The sequence below is a fragment of the Alligator sinensis genome, unplaced genomic scaffold (genome assembly GCF_000455745.1).
Source record: "Alligator sinensis unplaced genomic scaffold, ASM45574v1 scaffold1021_1, whole genome shotgun sequence".
Classification (NCBI taxonomy): domain Eukaryota; kingdom Metazoa; phylum Chordata; order Crocodylia; family Alligatoridae; genus Alligator; species Alligator sinensis.
The window spans coordinates 1263348-1282618 of record NW_005842185.1 but is presented as its reverse complement, the minus strand read 5'-3'; the positions used below and the strand labels follow the sequence as shown (position 1 = coordinate 1282618).

The 19271-nt window shown below is 42.0% G+C and overlaps 1 protein-coding gene across 1 annotated transcript in view; it reads left to right on the top strand.

Annotated features, from left to right (window-relative positions):
- Positions 1-18275, top strand: part of RAB21 (RAB21, member RAS oncogene family) — a 22075-nt gene extending 3800 nt beyond the window's left edge. The window contains exons 2-8 of the mRNA XM_006026253.3: positions 1869-2013; positions 11013-11072; positions 11311-11418; positions 14402-14465; positions 15653-15707; positions 16438-16526; positions 17537-18275. Of these exons, the coding sequence (XP_006026315.1) occupies positions 1869-2013; positions 11013-11072; positions 11311-11418; positions 14402-14465; positions 15653-15707; positions 16438-16526; positions 17537-17676 (661 nt within the window). The 3' untranslated portion in view covers positions 17677-18275. The remainder of the gene's footprint in view (positions 1-1868; positions 2014-11012; positions 11073-11310; positions 11419-14401; positions 14466-15652; positions 15708-16437; positions 16527-17536) is intronic.
- The last annotated feature ends 996 nt before the right edge of the window (positions 18276-19271 follow it).

Here is a 19271-nt window from a genome sequence, read left to right as displayed (position 1 = left end):
TGTGCCGGCGGGGCCAGGCAGCTGCCCACTGCTGCTGGACAACAGCAGGCTGGGGCTGGTGGCCACTTCAGGCTGGGGCTGGCAGCTGCACGAGGCTCTTCCCGGTGCTCAGCAGCGGTGAGTCCTGCAGCGGGACAAGAGCAGGCTAGGGACGGCAGCTACTGCAGGCTCAGGCCGGCGCTTGGCAGCAGCACTGGGAAGACAGGTTGTGGGGGGCTACAGTGAATTTTGGGGTGGCAGCAGCCCCCCTCCCATCACCGTGGCCCACCCTGAGTGCCAGGAAGAGCCTGGTGCCACCGCCGCCCCCAGCTTGCTCTCATGCCGCTGCTGGCAACTTCCCGACCCTGCTGCAGCCTCTGGGAGCGGCAGACACTGCCTGCTTGCAGCTGCTGGGCTGCCTGCTTGCAGTGCTGCACTGGTGAGGCGCTACCACTGGAACCCCCCCTCCCCCACTTCCTTTTCCCACTCCTCTCCCTTCCTCCCCTTTTCCCCGCTGCCTCCCCCTCCCTGCTGGCTGTTGTTGGGGAGAGGCAGCGCGGCAGCTCTCTTGCTCCCTCTGTCCATAACGCTCCAGGCCCTCACAGCCCATCGGCGCATGCCCTCTTGGCGGTGCATGCGCAGCTGGCCCGGAGCGTTACAGACAGACGGGCTAAGGAGTTTGTTATATTAGAATGCCAGGACTGGGCAAGCTCCTACTTGTGCTGGAAACCGATATGAAGAATTTCCAGAATTATCATCATTTTTTTCACACATCCCTGTCCCCAAATGTAACCTACACCCTAATTTTGCAGGGCCCCAAGAGAAAGCATCTTACCCTGGAGTATGGGTAAGGGCTCCGCTACACGTTCACATTAAACCTGGATCGAGACCAGCTATAGAGTTACACATTTTCAAGCACTACCTTTGTAGCTGGTTGGCTTTTTCATAGGTGGAGTCATTTGTATGGTGTGATAATTACTTTGCACATGCAGCTGGCCTAAATTTATTGTGGGATTAACCAGTATATTGCATAATATATGTAACATGTAGCTGGAGCCCAAGTAGTAATGGTCTGATGGAGCTAGTGGCTGAGTGCCAGGAGCTTAGGCCTGGAGGCCACATGCTCGAGCTGGGGGATGTGTGACAGGGCCCATCGCAGCACAGCCGTGCTGGGGCCAAGCGGCCCAAGAGGGCCCTATCCAACAGGTCGGGTAATGTGACCTGATCCAATGCATGGGCACCAGTGCTGCATGGCTCAATCCAGCAGGCAGGCTATAGCTGCATGCCAGTGCGACCCTATGCTCTGGCTCGGGTGCCATGTACTGGGTTGAACCTGTGTGCGAGGTTGGGGAAAAGTGTGGAGGGGGGCTCCACAGGAGTCCAGAAATTTGTGACTGGGAGAGAAGAGAGGGAGCAGTGGTAGCATCAGTGGCTGTGGCTGGCAGAACTGCATCAATTACTACTGTACCTCTCCTCCACGCTCAAATTTCCACACTTGTGGGGAGCCCTTTCTCTCGCATATACTGCATGCCGGCCGCAACTTTTGGGGCTGGCGGTAAAGTGCGCGTGTATGCGAGAAAATACGGTACTGAGATTACGCCTTTCTAAACGCGGCTGCTGCGGCCGCCCCAGGCTGGGCGGGGCCCACAGCCTTCGCGCAGCCGCAGAGGCACGAGGAAGGGGCAGTGGCCCGCCCCCTCTGTTTCCCGTCAGCAGCTCCCCCGCGGCCCGGGCCCCGCCCCCCAGAACGTAGCGGCGGCCCCTCCCATTGGCTGTGGCGGGCCGCGTGACGCAGCGCCGCGTGACGTAGGAGGAAGAAGACGCCATTAGAGGCAGCGGGGGCGGTAGTGGCGGGAGGGCAGTGTTTCGCGTTCTCGGTGGTGTCTGAGCCCCGCCCCCCTCCTCACGGCGCCCGGCGGCCGCAGCTTCTCGTTCAAGGTGGTGCTGCTCGGGGAGGGCTGCGTGGGCAAGACCTCGCTCGTGCTGCGCTACTGCGAGAACAAGTTCAACGACAAGCACATCACCACCCTTCAGGTGCGGCCCGGCGGGGAAGGGGCCCGGGGCGGGGTTTTCCCGGGCGGGGCCAGCCTCGGGCCCCTGAAGGCAGCGGGAGGTTTGCACGTGTTTCCGTCTGTCCGCACGTGCGCTGTGCTTGGCCTCCCCCTCCCCCCCTCGGGCGGGACAGGCAGTGCTCCGTGCTCGAGCCACAGGGTGGTGAGGTGGGGCCTGGGCTGGCTGCGTTGTGGGAGGGGAGGTGGCCCAGTCCCGATCCACCTGTGCAGGGCTTGGCAGCAGGGGAAGGGTTGCAGTGTAACTTGCCACTGTTCCCTTGCTGCCCAGTTTCCCAGCGCACAGGGAGCCCAGCGGGCATGATGCCCTGGTACAGGTTGAGCACCCCTGGCCTACAGTACATGCTTTTGTGGGCTGAGGTTTATTTCAGGAAATTTTGGGGGGGGGGGTTGTATTGCATTTTTAAAGAAAAAGTCTTGGCTTCTATCTTGCAGGAAGGCAAACATTTGTGCAAGCGGCTGAGTTCTGCCCTCAGCTGCTACTGGCATATTTTGTGTCTATTGAGTTAGGAGCATGAGTCTGCTGAACTCGGGTCTAAAAAAGCACATTTGCAGCAGCAATGTGTAGTGAAGCTTAGTTCTTTCTGCCTGTGGGCAGGGCCCTTTTGGTTTCATGATGAACTCACAAAAAAGTGGTGCACGCTCTTGTGTTCTGGATAACTTTTAGAGGTCTGAGCTACCTCTGTTTGCAGTTTCATAACGTCATATGGGAAATTCTAGCACTGCTTATATGATATAACATAAGATGTGAGGGCAGCTTTACTAATGCAAAATATGAGTTGTGAACAGGAATAGGAACCATGCGGTCATCTAGCTCTTGAGGGACTGCAAGAGGTCTGAGTGACCATTGTAGGACTGCTACTGTAGCTTACTCTTATTCTGGTATGGTGTAATGACAACACAGCCATAAGTCAGTCTTGTATTTATTCTCAAGAAAAAAAATCTTCCTGGGCTGGCTATGTACAACTAGATTTTTTAAGTCTTCCACTCTTAACTATGTGGGACATATTAAGACATTAAGACCTTTTATGGTTTTGTATTGTATGTTTGTACAGTACTTCATTAAGGTTTGAGATAAAGTAGATAAAGGAAGTTTCATTTGAAAAAAAAAAAAAAATTGAGAAACCTCAGTGAATAAAGGCATGCCTTCATAGAGTAGGCCTAGGTTTTTAGTTCAGCTTCCCTTATCATTCATGCAGAACTCTTTTTTTTTTTTTTTTTTTTATAACTTAACTCAGGCTTAGAGCACCTCTACGCTGTTGGTCAGGTGGAATGGGTTAGAGCCAAACCTCCTGGCAAACTTTGGCTGGAACATATTTTTTCTGAAGTGAAAGGTTGGGCAAAATGGATCAAGTGCTGAAGAGCCTCTAGTTTTTCTTCCACTGTTGACCCTGAATGGTAGAGAAGGCCTGAAACTGCATTAGGAAAGAAGTCTGGTGTCATAGCATGAATTATACCCCAGACAAAAGGCAAGGTTAGGGGGAGGGGCGAGAAGCAATGAGTACATGGAGTGTGGACTAGGTTCAGCTAACCTGGCTTTTTTAACCCAGTGCCCATCACCCAGAATAACTGTACAGCAGAGACCTGTTCAGTCTGGCTTTGTTGCTGAACTACTTCAGTCTCTAGCATTTTGTGTTAGCTTATGCCCCTTGAAGATTTGGAGTTTGTGGCTCATTCCTTGTTTAAAGAATGTTTCCTCTAAACTTTTGACAGTTATTTAAAACTCTTCATTGACAGTTGTCTATTCTTGTCTTCATTAGACAAGTAACTTGTAGCTTCTAGGGAGAGGTGCCTGCAATGGATGGAGATGAAACTAAACCGTGTCTTGTGAGGCTTAAAAAAACCCCCCCAACCTTCCAAAACAGTCTGCTTCCTGTGAATAACAGAGCCCTGTTGCCCAATATAAAGCCAAACAAGAATGTGAAACTGAAAGCCAAAAATTGCTTGTCATCTGACTTTTTTTCACCTGGTATAATCCTTTAACTGGAAGTCTTAAATTGAGGTATTACTTGGAGTTGAAAAGTGAATTTTACAGTACAGAATGACTGGTTATGGTATGGAGACTGAGTGCAGTGAGGCCAGCTACAACTCCCCTAAATTGTATTTATAAACTAAAAGCAGAAAAATAAATGAGCCCCCCAAGATACCTTGTTTTGCTTCCTACAAAACATCATTCAGAAATGTTATTCACAGGAAGGGCCATGTGTTCTTTCTGTCTGAAGAGACTGGCAATAAATCCTCAGTGTACAGATGTGAAAGATGCTGCTTTAGAACTGTAAACGGTACACTTTTGGATAGCAAAAATTGTGGGAGTAGGCCACAAGAAGTATGCCCCAATCTTCAGTAAATTCTGATACTTTGAAGAAAGAAGAACCAAAAAGAAACTTTTGTGTTTAGCTGTATAAGGTGTTTGCTTTTAAGTCTTTAAGGTGCTATTGAACCTAGTCTATAAACGGTTCACATTTTAAAACTTTTTACAGGAAAGAGAATACATGACAGATGCAGTTAAAGCTGTTTTTACTACCATATAGTCACACAGTGGCATGTGTCTTAAATAGTAATTTGGTGGTGTGCTTGCTTTAAAATGGGCAATGAACACTCACTTTCTTCCAAACCTTATGATCAAGCAGTGAAATGGGTAGGATTGGATAATGCTTGAATGGATTCTTAGCAATAAAAGACAGATTTAAGACAGGAATTTAGTTTTGTATTATGGCTGTAATTCAGCAAGATATTATAGCTTGTTACCTTGCAGATGTCTAGCTCTTGTTCTTTGGTGTTAATAGTAGTTCAGCCTGGTTTCTGAATATATGGATTGATTCTATAATGAAATGTAGCCTTTGTGATAGTGGCATAGTGCTTTTAACCAGTGGAAGGGAACTCAGTTGATTTTTGTTTTCCATTGAATACCTTATTTGTTCCTCCCTGCAGTTATGTTCATTTTCCTGCCTGACTGCTATAGAGGATCTGTGATAGCTTTTTCATAAAGCTGCTCTTAAATTCTTAAGCCTTTGAAAGTGTCACAAGGGTTGGAGTATGCAAGAAGCTCTTGCCCTTTGAGTTCAATGCCCCTGCTTGATATGTACATAGAAGAATAACATTTCTTAATATCTGACTTCCCCTCTTCTTCCCCTCCCCCTCCATTTTTAAAAAAATTTTGGTTGATTTACGCTGAGGTGTTCATCAGAGATCAAAGGCTTATAACAAGGAAAAGGCTGGGAGAAGTCGTAAGACACCACAAAGTTCAGTGAATCATTAGTAGTGATGGCATATTTCAAAGAGTTGTTTGAGAGAGAGTACTGTCTTCTGCTGACCTCATGTTTTGGAAGCCCAATTCAAAAAGTACTATAGTGCTTCAAAAACCCTGTACTGTAGAGGAAGTGGTTGCTTCTATTTAAAGCTCATGACTTGACTGAGATTCTACTAAAGCTCTGAAAGAGACAAAAACAAATGGAGGTTTTATTTTTGTCCAAAGTTACCTTGCAGTAATTCTCTAGGGCTCACTTGAAACTTTTTTTTTTCCCCAAATACTGAGGTTTTGAAATGTTTGGTGCGGAACAGCTCTGACTGTTTTCAAAGCTCTGTCTGAGATGTGGAAGAAAGGAGCAAGTTGCTGTGTCCTAAGTTAGCCAAAAGCCTGGTGGCCAAGGCACTAGCCTGGTACATACAAAGCCAAGTTTAAACCCCTGTTCCATGCCACTTGGGGGGACAGGGATGTTTTTGTCATCAGGCAGTTGGCTATTTTGAAGACTGTGATTCCTTCTGTTACTCCTGTCCTGGACCCAAAGACCTGGCCCAGCTGAATTGTCAATACAAGCTTCTATAAAAACACTTGCATTTTGACAGTGTCATTTTTCTCATGGATAGCCATCTTTTTTTTTTTTTTTTTGTCTGAGGAGCTTTTTCTCGGGATTGCAGGGGTAGAAGTACTGTTATACAAAAACTAAGTGAAGAGATTTTGAAATAAGTTGGTTTGACTTAAAAACAAGATGTATGTTTGGTTCTTTTATGAAGCACAGTATAATATTGTAATATAGTAGTGCACTTCAGCAAAAATATACTAGAAATCATAAGGTGTGGGATCACTGAGAACTTTCTCCCTTTCCCCACTGCCCCAATCATCACACAGCTTTAAGAATGATGTTTGTTAATCAGGTGGAGGGTTATTCTTCTGTGTAACTCCCTAAAGTTCAAGTTGCTTAAACGAAAAGAAGCTTTATGTTTGACTGTAATCCTAACGTTTCTACTAGTTAGAGGCAGAATGCAAACAAAAATACAAACAATGATGACTGACTTCCAAGTCAAGAAAAATGAATGTTGTCCATCTTGTTTTTTGAAATCTAAATCAGAACATAAAATGCAGAACTAGTTCAGTTCTTTGCAGATGTTACTAAATATCTACTTTTTAACATATGGCAGGTGTAGTTCACCTAGCTCCCATTCAGACTAGAAGGAAAATAGGTTGCTGGTGTTGGAAATCATTTACTTCAGGCCCCACCACTTCCTGTATCCATGTAAGAATTGTGCTTCTAAATGTTCAGACCACCTGTGGATTTACTTAGGGGAAACTTGAATTCCAGTGTTGTGATGCTATAATCTCTGCCATGGGAATAATCTCATGAAAGACAGACGGCTAGAAACTGAGGGTGGTACCAATGTGTAGATCTTTAAAATGTGGGGGGAACACTTCCACCTGTTTTAATCTGCTGACAATCTGTACAGATGGCCTGATTTTTAATTCCTTTTTACGTAGGCCACATCACAAGTCATAGTGTGGCCATATATATGCTGATTTACTCTAGTAATCAAGTTGAGCCAAGTTGGTTCCAAGGCTGTGCCGACTCTTGGGGCACCTTTGGTGTAGCAGTAACTTTCCTCCATTCTTCCTAGTCTCTTGCAGTCTTTGTACAATCGGTCAGTTTTAATCCTGTCCAGTCTCTTACGTTGGTGGTCCAAGTGGTCAGGTTAGGGTTTACCCTGCCACTGGTACCATGTAGCCTAATGCAACCCATCTCATAGTTGGGTCATCAGTGACTAAACCAGCACCCCGATTTGGTCTGCCAGATGAGGAGAGTTTACAGAGACCCAGCAGGACTGAAAACAACGTGTCATTGGGCTGTCATTGGGCAGATGAGCTCACAATAGCCAACAGCCATCCACACCTGAAGAGGAGATGGGTACCACCAGGTTACTTCTGCCCAAAGAATTGCAAGTGATGCTCTAATAATAAGTTACTTGCAATTTTGTCTTTAACCCCACCCCACCTTCCCCTAGCACCAAAGGTCTAGAAACTAAGTTTGCTTGCCCAATTTCAAAGTAGAAGTTCAGAGAAGAACATGGACTGCATCAGTTCTTGATTCCATTTCTCCAGTGTGTTCCAAAGGAAAGGGACACTAAAATCACTTACCATTTATTTATTTTTAGATAATTTTACATAATTAGTAGTCTTAATTGGCATACCTCTTTAACTTTCCTAATAAGAAAGTTTTGCCATAACAGGGTTTTATTTCCTGTCTCCAAACTTTTATTCTTATTAAACAACTAGCCCCCATAGAAATCGATAACTGTTTTGTAATGTGCCATTTTTCTAAGGAGTTTGTTACAGTGCATTTTTCTGTAAGCTCTAAATGAATGGAACTTCCTATTGAGAAACTACCAGAAGGGGCATGGAACAGATAGGTATCAAATATCCTGGGTTTTTTTTCTCCCTCTAGGCTCATCCATGTATATTGTGAAAAGCAAGTTTTTAAAATATAGTTTCTTAGTTTTCTTCCCCTTTGTCTGTCTTCCTAATTCATAACTATATGAACAAAGTGCCAGGACAAAGTGGCACCTTTGTATAGTAATTCAGAGAGGCATAAGCTTTCATAATAATTTCGATGTGCCAGATACTATGAACACACCTGCATGGAGCAGGGGTTCTAAATAGAAAGCAGTAATTCAAATACAAAGATGTTGAGAAATGAGCCATTTCCTAGGAGTTTAAGGAAAAAGAATAAATGCTTGTTCTGCTACCAGTGACATTCTTCTGTACAAGGCTGCTCTTTTTGCAGCACTTGACCTGTGTGGCCAAGTAGTGCATGTCAGCCTCTTCTGGTCTATCTTTCATTTTATGTAGCAGGCAGTAAAAAGCTTGCTTAATTTAAAACAATATATAAGCAGTTCACAAGTACCTTGCAAGCTTAGTAGTCTTAAGGTTGTGGTATGTTATTATAAACTAAAATCTCTTGCACCATCTAAAAAAAAACAGCTTTAAATCTTCCAGCTAAATCACAGTCTGTCCATTGTATCTCTAAAAAATTCCTTGCCTACAGATCGTGTTAGGTGCCCTGCCCCTTGATATGCAGGCAGACTTATGGATTTGCTTTCTATCAGGTTACTAGTGCTGTTCACTGTATACATTATAACACTAAAATTGACATGATTTGCATATAACACATTCTGAATTTAAGATGAGAAGCACCTGGAAAGAGTCAATGAGTTAATTTTGTAGTGAAGTAAATTAAAGTGCATTTTGAAATAAGAATGACAAATTGGTTTTAAAACTTATTAAAATTGATGGAACCTAGAGCATGTGTAAAAGTGTCTGTGCCAGTTGCAGCAGGCAGGGCTATCCTTGCAGTGCCTGTGACGGGCTGTGTGGAGCCCTCCAGTCCAGCATCCAGGGGCCCCAACTCTGTGGGCAAGGGGGACTCTGGGGCCCTGGCCGGAAGGAATACTTACCGGAAAACATTATCGGCTACAACAATCCAAAAAAGTCGGTACACAACAATGTCATTTCCCTTTTTTTTTTTTTATTAGTGCTGATCCGTTAGGCGATTTCTTTTTTATATCAGTGCATCTCTACTTCTAGACAAATGTGTTCTGCTCTTAGAGTCCAAAATGGAGCACTTGAACCACTTTTAGAAATGCATATATTTTGACAGATTGAGTTTAGGGAAGTATCAGATTAGACAGGTTTACAGTTTGAAGCGGGGAGGTATGTGCATGTGTCTTGACTTTTTCTTTCTTTCTTTCTTTCTTTCTTTTTTCATGGCTGAGGACCATGAATTGCAGAACACATGGGTTCCTCTGCTGTGTTATCTCTGCTACCCTCTGTGCGGGCCGACTCCCGATCCCGCCTGGATCGCCATGTGTGAGCTCTCTCCTGATCCCATCTGGGTCGCCATGAACGAGCCAGGGGCCCGTCTTTGTGTGTACACAGGCTGTGGCCGGTAGCCCGGGTACGCGGGGTTGGAAAATACCGTGGTGCAGTATGGCACGCTCGAGCTAGAATCAGTCACGGAGGCGTAATGGTTGATTGAAAAGATTATTTACTTGCACCCAAGGTGGTCACGGTGCAGGCTGGTCAGCTTTCCAGGCTCAGCTCCGCTCTGGGCTGCGATCGGCGACGGGGAGAGGCTAGAGGTTAGTTGCCTCGGAGTCGTTAAGGCTCCGAGGGGACGGTAAATAAGTCCCGCGGAGTTGTTGAAGCTCCGTGGGTTCGATAAATTAAACCTCTGTTGCCCTCTTAAGGAAAAAGTTGGGTTCGTATGGATCAGCAGCGCTTAGAGATCCTCGCGCTCCTTTCCCGAACTCCACGTGCTTTCTTTCTCTCCGATTTGGGCGGAAACCACCCAAGCCTTTTGTACGGCTAGCAAGCCAATAGCTAGCTGCCACGTGTGCTTACATTAAGACGGGCCAATAATGTGGCGCGAATCCTAATACAAATGGCAGTGACTCCTTGCATCGCGCATTGCTATAATGCAAAAGAAATGCACTATGCAAAGAAAGCTACAGAACTGGTGGGAAAAGCTCCTGCACACGGGTTCTCTGTTGCAGCAGAACACTCCACCGTGCAAAAGAGCTGCAGTTTGTCGGGAACATGATTTAGCGATGCCGAAGCACACTCAAATAAAAAAAACCCACAACTTTGGGTTATGACACCCTCACCCCCACCTTCGCACTCCCAACCCTCCCCATGGTCTTTCTCACTCCCCCAGCCACACAAGCCACCTGGAGGTCCTGGTGCTGTGTGGATTTGCCTTCCTCAAGGAGCCACCTGGATCCCAGAGTTGGAGGCTCCCACGGACTTGCTGCCCTGACCCCAGGGGGAGTGGAAGCCTAGGTGCTCTGAGGGCAGCAGCGGCCAGAGCCATAAAGGAAGCAATGACCGATAGGGTGTCTTGAGGCTGCAGTTTAATCCTGCATGTGGCCTGCAGGCCACCAATTGGATAGCCCTGAAATGATAGGTAGAGAAGGGGTTTAAAGAATGACAACTTCTAGACATCATGTTTAAGGCTAATTTAGTGGATACATGGAAGTAAGTGTTGCTGTCTTCTGTTTAATCTAGAATAGTCGGACTTTATCCAGGGATAAAGTAAGTGATGCCTCCAGATACTATTTTTAGTTTCAGAAATATTAGCAGCAAAACAAGTGATTTGGAAACTACTGCATAAAGCATGAGGCTAGCTTTCGTTCAGGTTGGACTACAGCAAAATACTTCCCTGGCTGACAAAGTTGGATAGGGATTTTTTTAAGCAGACAGATGAAATGTTGTTCTGGCAAAAACTAGTACCATTTGGCCAGTCAAAATGGTTGGAGCCAAAAATTGTCTTAAAAAGCAGCTAGCCAAGCAAAACCAGATAATTCTCAACCTGTTTTTTGAGATCCTAAGTTCTCTGATTTCTACAGAAGTGGCTAATTAATCCTTTGATAGATTAATTGTTCTGTCTACATTACCTGATCTGTCTTCTAATCTTAGGTGGTGGTTGTTGTTGTTTTCTGTCTGGATTGGTTAATCGTGTTTTCTTTCCTACCAGCATGTTAGGAATTAAAAAAAAAAAAAGAAAAAAAAGAAAGTGCCAACTGCTTTCTAGGGTTCGGGTATTCATATAAATAGCTGGCTACTCTTAAAGTTATTAGTCATGCCAATAAAGTCACTGCAGTTCATTTGCAGTATGTTTCATGTTTCTTTGTTTTTAGGCATCTTTTCTTACAAAGAAGCTAAACATTGGTGGAAAAAGAGTAAATCTTGCAATATGGGTATGTTAACTTTTACTTTATCTTGTTTCAATTGACTTTGGGGGGTTGAAGTTTTAAGAATGCTTAAATGGTGGTTTTAAGTGAACAAAGCAAATCTTTTGCTTAATATTTTTAAGCATAGGAACTCAAGTAATGAAGGCTGATTTCTAATGAAGTTATATTTCTAACTTTGCTCTAGAATGCTTTCTTCCGAGTTTTGCCTTAATGAAGGTTAACGTAAATGTGTTTATCAATGCAGGATACGGCAGGCCAAGAGAGATTTCATGCATTGGGTCCAATTTACTACAGAGATTCTAATGGAGCTATTTTAGTATATGACATAACAGATGAAGACTCTTTTCAGAAGGTACTGTGGTACTACTTCCTCTCCACAAAAAGTGGCGGGGGGGGGGGGGGGCCACAAAAAAAAAGGGGGGGGGGGGGGGGGAATCACATCTACCTGCAGTCTGCCTATGCCACACTGAAACTTGCATTTCAACAGTAACAAAGCATGTGCTTTGTGAGATATAGATAAGTTAGAACACTCTCAACTGACTGCTGCATATTTATTAGACAATTTTTAAGTCTCTGTGTATAAAAATAAATAAATAAATAAAAATAAATAAATGTTAAAGCAATAATTTTTAGTTGAAGCTGGAACTCTTTCTCTATTTGCTCTCGACTCTTTAATTGGAAAGAATTTTAAGCTCTACTTGGTATGGTTGTTTGTGGGCCTTTTGGTTTTTGTTTTTAAATTCTGACTTGCGTATGCATCAGGTGCTTACACTAGGATTGTAAATATTGGTCATCTAACTTTTAGTACCTTAAACTTGCAAAGTTACTGGCCTTAGTTTGAAAGATCTTCCTAATATCCAGCCTAAAAATTTCCCTTATTGTAGTTCAAGACTGCTAATTCTTATGCTGTCCCCAGTAGTCACAGAGGTGACCTCCATCCTCCTTGTAATGGCCTCATGTATTTCAAGATGGTCTACTTTAAATTCCTGGTCTCTTCTCCAGATTTGAATGATTCCAGTTCTTCCAGCCTTTCTTTTGTAAGTCATGCTTGCTAGACCTCAAATTTTTCTTGTCTAAACTTGTTACAGATTTTCTATGTCTGTAAGCATGGGTCCCAAAACTGGACATAGCCCTCACTGGTGAAGTCTCACTAGTGCTGAATAGAGGGAAGAGAATCACTTTTCTTAACCTGCAAATGACAGTCTTGTAAATACAATCCACTGTGCTTGTTTAGTGGATTGGAGAGGGGGAAAAGGGTGTGTGTAAATATAACTTTGACAAAAGGAAAACACTGATCAGCTTGTGACACACTAACTTCCAGATCTTACTGCAAGACCTGTAGTTGAGCCAGTTGTTCTCTAGTTCACGTGTGCATTTTTTCCTCTTAATTACAGAATTTCACACTTCTTGAAGCTTATCCAGTTAATTTTGGACCACTTATCCAATATATCAAGGTTACTTTGTATCCTAATCCCATCTTCCAAAATGTCTAAACTCTAATTAAATTTACCAAGTGTACACTGAGTTCCATCCTACAAATAGTTCATCATTCAGTGCCTGATCCTGGATAGACCCTAGAAAACTTTACTTAATACTTCTTTCCACTTTGTCATCAATGGCTTGCTATCTAATCATTGAACACGGTAATACTAGTTATGGATGCACCTTATTGTAACTTTTCTCTAAATCTTCCATTGCTACTAACTTAATGTTTAAGAACACCATACCCCTGGATTACTGCTATGCAAAAAGAATTGTTGCAAGAGGTGCAGTATCAGTCTGTTCCAGGACTTTGCCATATATCTTATTAGCTTCATACTGGGTAGGTTTCTGTAGATATTCTTGCTACCTACTCTTCCACTGTGAAGCATTCGGTGTTGTTTGTTAAAAGACAGACTAATGTGTAGCATATAAAACTTGATGGTTTAATTTGGATGCATTGCAGTTATTGCCTTTCCTCATCAGCTTCTATTTTTAGAAATTAAGTCTAGACAGTGATCATGTCTCAAAACATACGAACAGAATTCTCTGCTTCATCCCTAGCCACCTGCTAAAACAACAGGTGTTTTTTCCTCCATTTCTCTTCCCTTCCAAGACCTATCTTTTCCTTTGTTGGAATTGAATTGACTCTGTCATTTTTTCCAGCTAAAATGGTCTTTGGATTTAAATAAAGGCAGTAGCTGTTTTGTGCCAACTCTTAAATGAATGCTCTAAAAATCTGTAACAGAATAAGAATTATACTTTATATAGCACTCTGACAATACTAATTAATGACTACAATCACAAAGTAATTAGTTGTACCTAAGCATTTGATCAGAATACAGCTGGGCTAGAAGGGGCCATTCTTGGTGTCCCGTGCTGGCTGGCTCCCCCAGGTTAGTTTACACTAGCAAAGAACTTCTCTTCCTCCATTTTCTTCCTACCCCGCTAGACTTATCTTGTCTTCTGAGTAGAAACTAATCGGACCCAGCTCAGCTTCTACACAACTATTTTACTCCCAGTACGCAAGTTTCTTGCTTGCTTTGTTTACTCCTGGCTGGTTTTCTCATCAGCCTCCAGGAGCTAAACTCCAGGACTCGCAACTACTGCCATTAATCTCCTTAGTATCACCTCCACCCTTTCTCCAGTATTATCATATCTGTGACACCACACTTCATCCTGCCATTATAGAGCGTCTTGCCTGCCTCTGCATAAACTTCAGTTTCCTGAAAGATTGGCAGGCTTGTACCTCATGTGATGAAACATCCCAATATTTATTGTATAATTATAGTACATCTCAGTTCCTACATCCGTCTTATTGTTATGTTTAAACTGTAAAATCCTTAGATCAGGGACTTATTCTTAATTGCTGATGGATAATAAAGGTAAAAGTAAAGATTAATACAAAAACTCTGTATTTGGTCTACCACCTGGTATAAATGTAGAAGGAATACCAATATGTTTAAGGAAGCACACTAGGTTACTTTTTTCTTTTAATAGTTCATCTAGCAGCATGTAACAGCAGCCTCAGGGTTTTGGGTCTCTTGCCTTTCCAGCTCCATTTATTTTCAATTCCGTGACGTCTGCTGCAGTGAATTGTCACCAAGGCTTGGTGTATCAGTCCTAGTGCCAATGTTAAGTGGTGCAAGTGAATAGCTCTAAGCAGTAGCTGGTAAATGCATCAATACCCTTGCTTGTGCTCAACTCCTAAAGCAAATGTGACTTCTATATTTGCTACCATGGATGTAGTTTATCAGCTTTAAGTGGGGGGAGGGGAGAATACCCTAATGCCTTAAAGTAGTAATACATGTATATAAAAGTAGAATAAACTTTAACTGCTGATACTTTATATGCAGGTGAAAAACTGGGTCAAGGAATTAAGAAAAATGTTGGGAAATGAGATCTGTTTATGTATAGTTGGTAAGTTTGTCCTTTCCTTTATGCAATTCTAAATGTATTCTGTCTTGTGACTAAGATGTTTTGCTTTATAGTGGAATGGTTAGAATATTTTGTCTCAGTCAGCTATTAAATTACTTTTGCCTCTAGCAGGCTCACTAGAATGTGCAAGAGTATTTGTCAAAGTTGCCTTGCTCTTTGTCTTAGTGACAGGAAAAGTAAGGTGTTATCCTCTCCACTAAACAAGAAGGCAATTACAAGTGGTCTTGTTTTGTTTCTCCCTGGCAGTAGAATAAGTTCTATGGGGAGCATGGGGGAAGCCTTAAACAATAAATTCCACAAATACTTACTGCATGTTACTGTGATTTCCTGTACTGTTTGTCTTATCTGTCCTTTCCAAGAAAATGTTGAGTGCATGTTCATCTTCCTTTTATTGGTCTAAAATATTTCTAATTCCAAATGTTTAAGCACTTTAAATGGACTTATGCACTTGAATGGACTACTTTAAACATTAAAAAGTGTGCGTCTGCTGTACTAAAAGACCAATTCTAAAATAAGTAAGATGATCCCAGTTTCTTTTAAAGGACTGAGTCTAAAGGGTTGTTAAATGTATTTGTCCCCCTCCTCCCCCATTTAAACATTGTTCCTATAGTACCAATCAGACATCTGCTAAATGGAAAATGTGAGAAGATGTGAATAGATGCTATATGTTAATGATGCATCTACTTAAGCAGGCATGTTAAAAGATCACGGACAAGTAACACTTAACGTGAAAATAATCTTCAGTGCATATATAAAGCATCTGGAAGGAAAAAAAAATAACAACATTTTGTCCCACTTCTTGGTTTAATAGGGTGATGATTAGGGCACTTGATCAGGAAATAGAAAACCTAGAACTTGGTCTTCCAGAGCTTGGAACCTACATCTTCCATGTCACAATGTCCATGGTGTGTGTTTAGGAGGGCTGAGGACACCCTCCATCTTGCCTATTTACCCAGTGACCCAGCTTCAGTAAAATTCATTGGGTCACAAGAGCAAATAGGAAGGAGTGTGACTGGAATTAGATTGGCCTCTTCTGTGAAGAGGTGGCCGCCTTCTGGTTTCTGCCCTCCAGTTCTGTTTATACTTACTGGCTGTTCAGTTCATCCATTTCACTTTGTTCTACTTAATGTACGAAGGCTTTTTAAGATTGGTGTTTCTCTCTCCAACAGGGAATAAGATAGACTTGGAAAAAGAGAGGCATGTTTCAGTTCAAGAGGCAGAAACGTAAGTGTGTGCATCTGTCCCAGGGTGGGGGGCAGGATTCTTCACATTTCTTTTGCTAGTTAAACCCTTTTAGTTTCTAACTAGATTGTTACTGCAAGAGTGACAATGGTCTTGTAAGACCAAAGGACCAGTATTGGCAATGCTGTTTAATAATTGGAGCTAACTAACAAACTACTAGTTCTGCCACTATATTACTGGTATTGTTAACATGGGAGCCAACATGGAGAAATCTATCTTTTGGAGGATTAATGAAGTCTAAATAACTAAATTGAAAGTCTTCCTCCTTCTCTAATCTTAAATGCAGTTTAAAACTAGAGGCAACCCCTGCTTAGCGCTCTTAATTGGTTCCTGAAAAACCGAACATTAAGTGAAACTGAAAGTATTTGATGACTCAAGATGGCAACCGCAAGCATTACGAAATGTGCTGAGTGCTAAGTGAAATCAGGTATCAATTTCAAATGAGTGTTATAGTGAAGCAGCGCTAAGTGAAACAGCATTAAGCAGGGGTTGCCTGTATTATTTAAAATTGGCTTCTAATAGGCATGCAGTTTCAAACTTAAATAGCAGAGTTTTTAACTAAACATGGGTACATACAAGTTGCTTCTAAATATGAAGGATGTCTTGTGCACTTCTCCCCCAACTCCCCATTACTTCTAAAGTACAAAGTTGTACTGAATTTTAATGCTCTGAACTCTGCCTCAAGCATTTTCTATATCTTCATTATATACAGGTATGCAGAATCAGTGGGAGCAAAACACTATCATACTTCAGCCAAACAGAATAAAGGCATCGAAGAACTCTTCCTTGACCTTTGTAAAAGTAAGTATTATGGGTTTTTTGTTTATTTTTTTTTTTTTTTTTTTTTTTTTTTTTTTTTTTTTTTTTATGTTGCAGACAATGGCTCAAGGTTATGTCAGACTTTGAGACCTGAAGTCCTAGATCATATAGTTGTGTGGTAAATCTGACCCAGTTCCCTGAATTAAACTGTAAAGCAAATGAGGAAAGTTGGGGTTGTTTTTATTTTTGGGGGGGGGGGGGGGGTGTTGTTTGTGCAAGCTACTTGGACTGAATATGTATTATAATAATTAACAACCGGCATGCTAATTTGCAATTTTAGTGTAAAATGTTAGTGTCTTTGAAGTATTTCACTCCCCCTGAGTGTGCTGCCTTGTGTATTGTCTCTTGTTCTCAAACTGAAAACTTGAGCTGTAGTTTTTCCTATGATCCTTTTTACTATTTTTAGTTCTTTCCAACACTGTTCTAGAGAACTTGCCTCTGGAATTCTGGCTTCAAATTATCTCCTTCTTTCTCAAACTCAGAAGCTTGTTGCATGGCATCCCAAGTCTCTTATGACCATTCAGGAATAAGTTTGGGATCAAAGTGCCTCTGTGGATGCAGCAATTAACTATTTTGAATGAATACCCCTTCTTGAGGGCCTAAGAGACTAATCTGTGAAGATTGTCTCTTTTGAATTCCAAGACAACAAGCAGGAACTCTCTGTTCCTCTTGCAAACGAAGACTTGAGTTCAGTAGTTACCCATAACAAGTCTGCTCAGTCCTAAATTCAAACTAAACTCAACTTTAGGCGCCTATAGCTTTTGGGTATTCCAGACTTATGGGACCTAAACTATGGAATAAAACTAAAGACTAAAAATGTTTACATCTCTAGCTTTGAAAGGTAAACAACTTCTTTTTCTTGCTCAATTATTAGTTACCAGGTTGATTGTGTGCATGGAGCATAAGTAATTGAAAAGTAAAGAAATAGTAAATGAAAAATGTCTTTTAAATTGTAGTGGAATGTTATCCTAATGGAATTCCTTCTTTTCCAGGAATGATAGAAACTGCTCAAGTGGATGAAAGAGCAAGAGGCAATGGTTCCAGTCAGTCAGGAACTGCAAGGCGGGGTGTACAGATCATTGATGATGAGCCACAAGTACAGAGCAGTGGAGGGTGCTGTTCTTCTGGATAACTGTAAAACTGTGGATCACTATCCTCTCAACCTGAAGACTGCCATATTCTAAGTCACACATTCTTTACCAATGGAGTAATAGAATTAACAGTATTTAAAAAAAATAAATAAATAATAATAATAATCACACTTGTAACACTGCAGAGACCTTAAGTGCTAAACTAGTGGAGTCTGTGACCAGAGAATTGGCATTTTCTACAGTGGTTAACAAAGCAATTACCAATGGCCTTTTTACATATTTTTCTTTAATGAGGAATAATATGCATGTAGAAAAGACCTACTTAAAGGCTTCATTTATATTCTTTTAAATCGGATCATTATTATTTAATAACTTATATACATTGTTGGAATGGTAATATGTTTTTGCAGCCCTTTGTATTTTGTGGTAGACTGAATTGTATCACTTCTGGATGGCACACTGATTAGGTGGTTTTTTTTCTTAGCAGATACCTGAAGTAATATTTTTGCAGGGCTTGCACAAGCCCAAAACTGTCAACTACTTTGATATACTCTATATTCACCGTGTATGCCAAGCTGATAAAATACATTGTAAATTACATTAAATATTTTATCTGCTTTTAAAAGTGCAGGTGCAGAAATATGTACATCAGTCTTGTCAGTGATTTGTGAAGTGAATCAGTCAGTGAAAAGATGCAAGCTTTTCATTTGTACTTTGTCAAACTGCTCTGTCTTCATTCCCTCTCCTTGCAAAAGTCCTAATGACTCTTTAGGAGCTCTGAGTATGTGCAGAACTCAATCTCTTAAGCCTTTTCCTGGCAAGTAGTGGTGTTCAAAGCACCTGCTAGCAGAGAAGGAATGCTTCCTTTTAAACTGCTTGTAATCCAGAGGTGTCCGAGTCCCAACTGAACAATGGAGTATACTGACATCTTGGCTCTGCAAATGCTTCAGTTCCTAATCTCCTCAGGAGACTTAACCTTTTGCCCATTAGGTAGCCAGTAAGGCAGTCCCACTTGGGGTTGGGGGAAGTTTTGACAGTTTTGAATCCTTGCCTCTCGAGACGGCGTTTACACTTTTGGTTAATAAAAGCATTAGTTCTCTTATGGCAAAGCTTGAGTGAACCAATTTAACTTTCTTAAATTTTTTTGTGTGATTGACTGTAGATAAAAGATATGGAATTTACAAGGTGCAGTGTAACTGTAGGGACACTAGAAAACTAAACTATTCCTGCTTTGGGGTTTGTATTTGGGTTCTCTCCCCACCCCCACCCCCTCCACTGTTAGGTACTTACTGAAGCCCACATCTAAGGTTTGGGGAGGAGGGATTTTTCAGAAACATTAAAGTGTGTGAATTAATGTCCACAGAAAAAACACAAATGGTGGCAATTAACTTCAAACCTGTTGTGCTCTGACTTTTTTTTTTTTTTTTTTCTACGTAACTTGTCATGCTTGGAAAAAAACAGTAAAATTGATGTCTCTGACAATAGATTATTCTTTGGCTTTGCTTTTTCTGAAGGGCGGAATCACTGCTGCATTTATTACTTACTGTGAATGCACTGGATGGTGTGGGGAGAAATCATCTGTACAGTAGAGATGGTAACTGCTAATAAGGTTTGAGGGTTTTTGTTTTGTTTCATT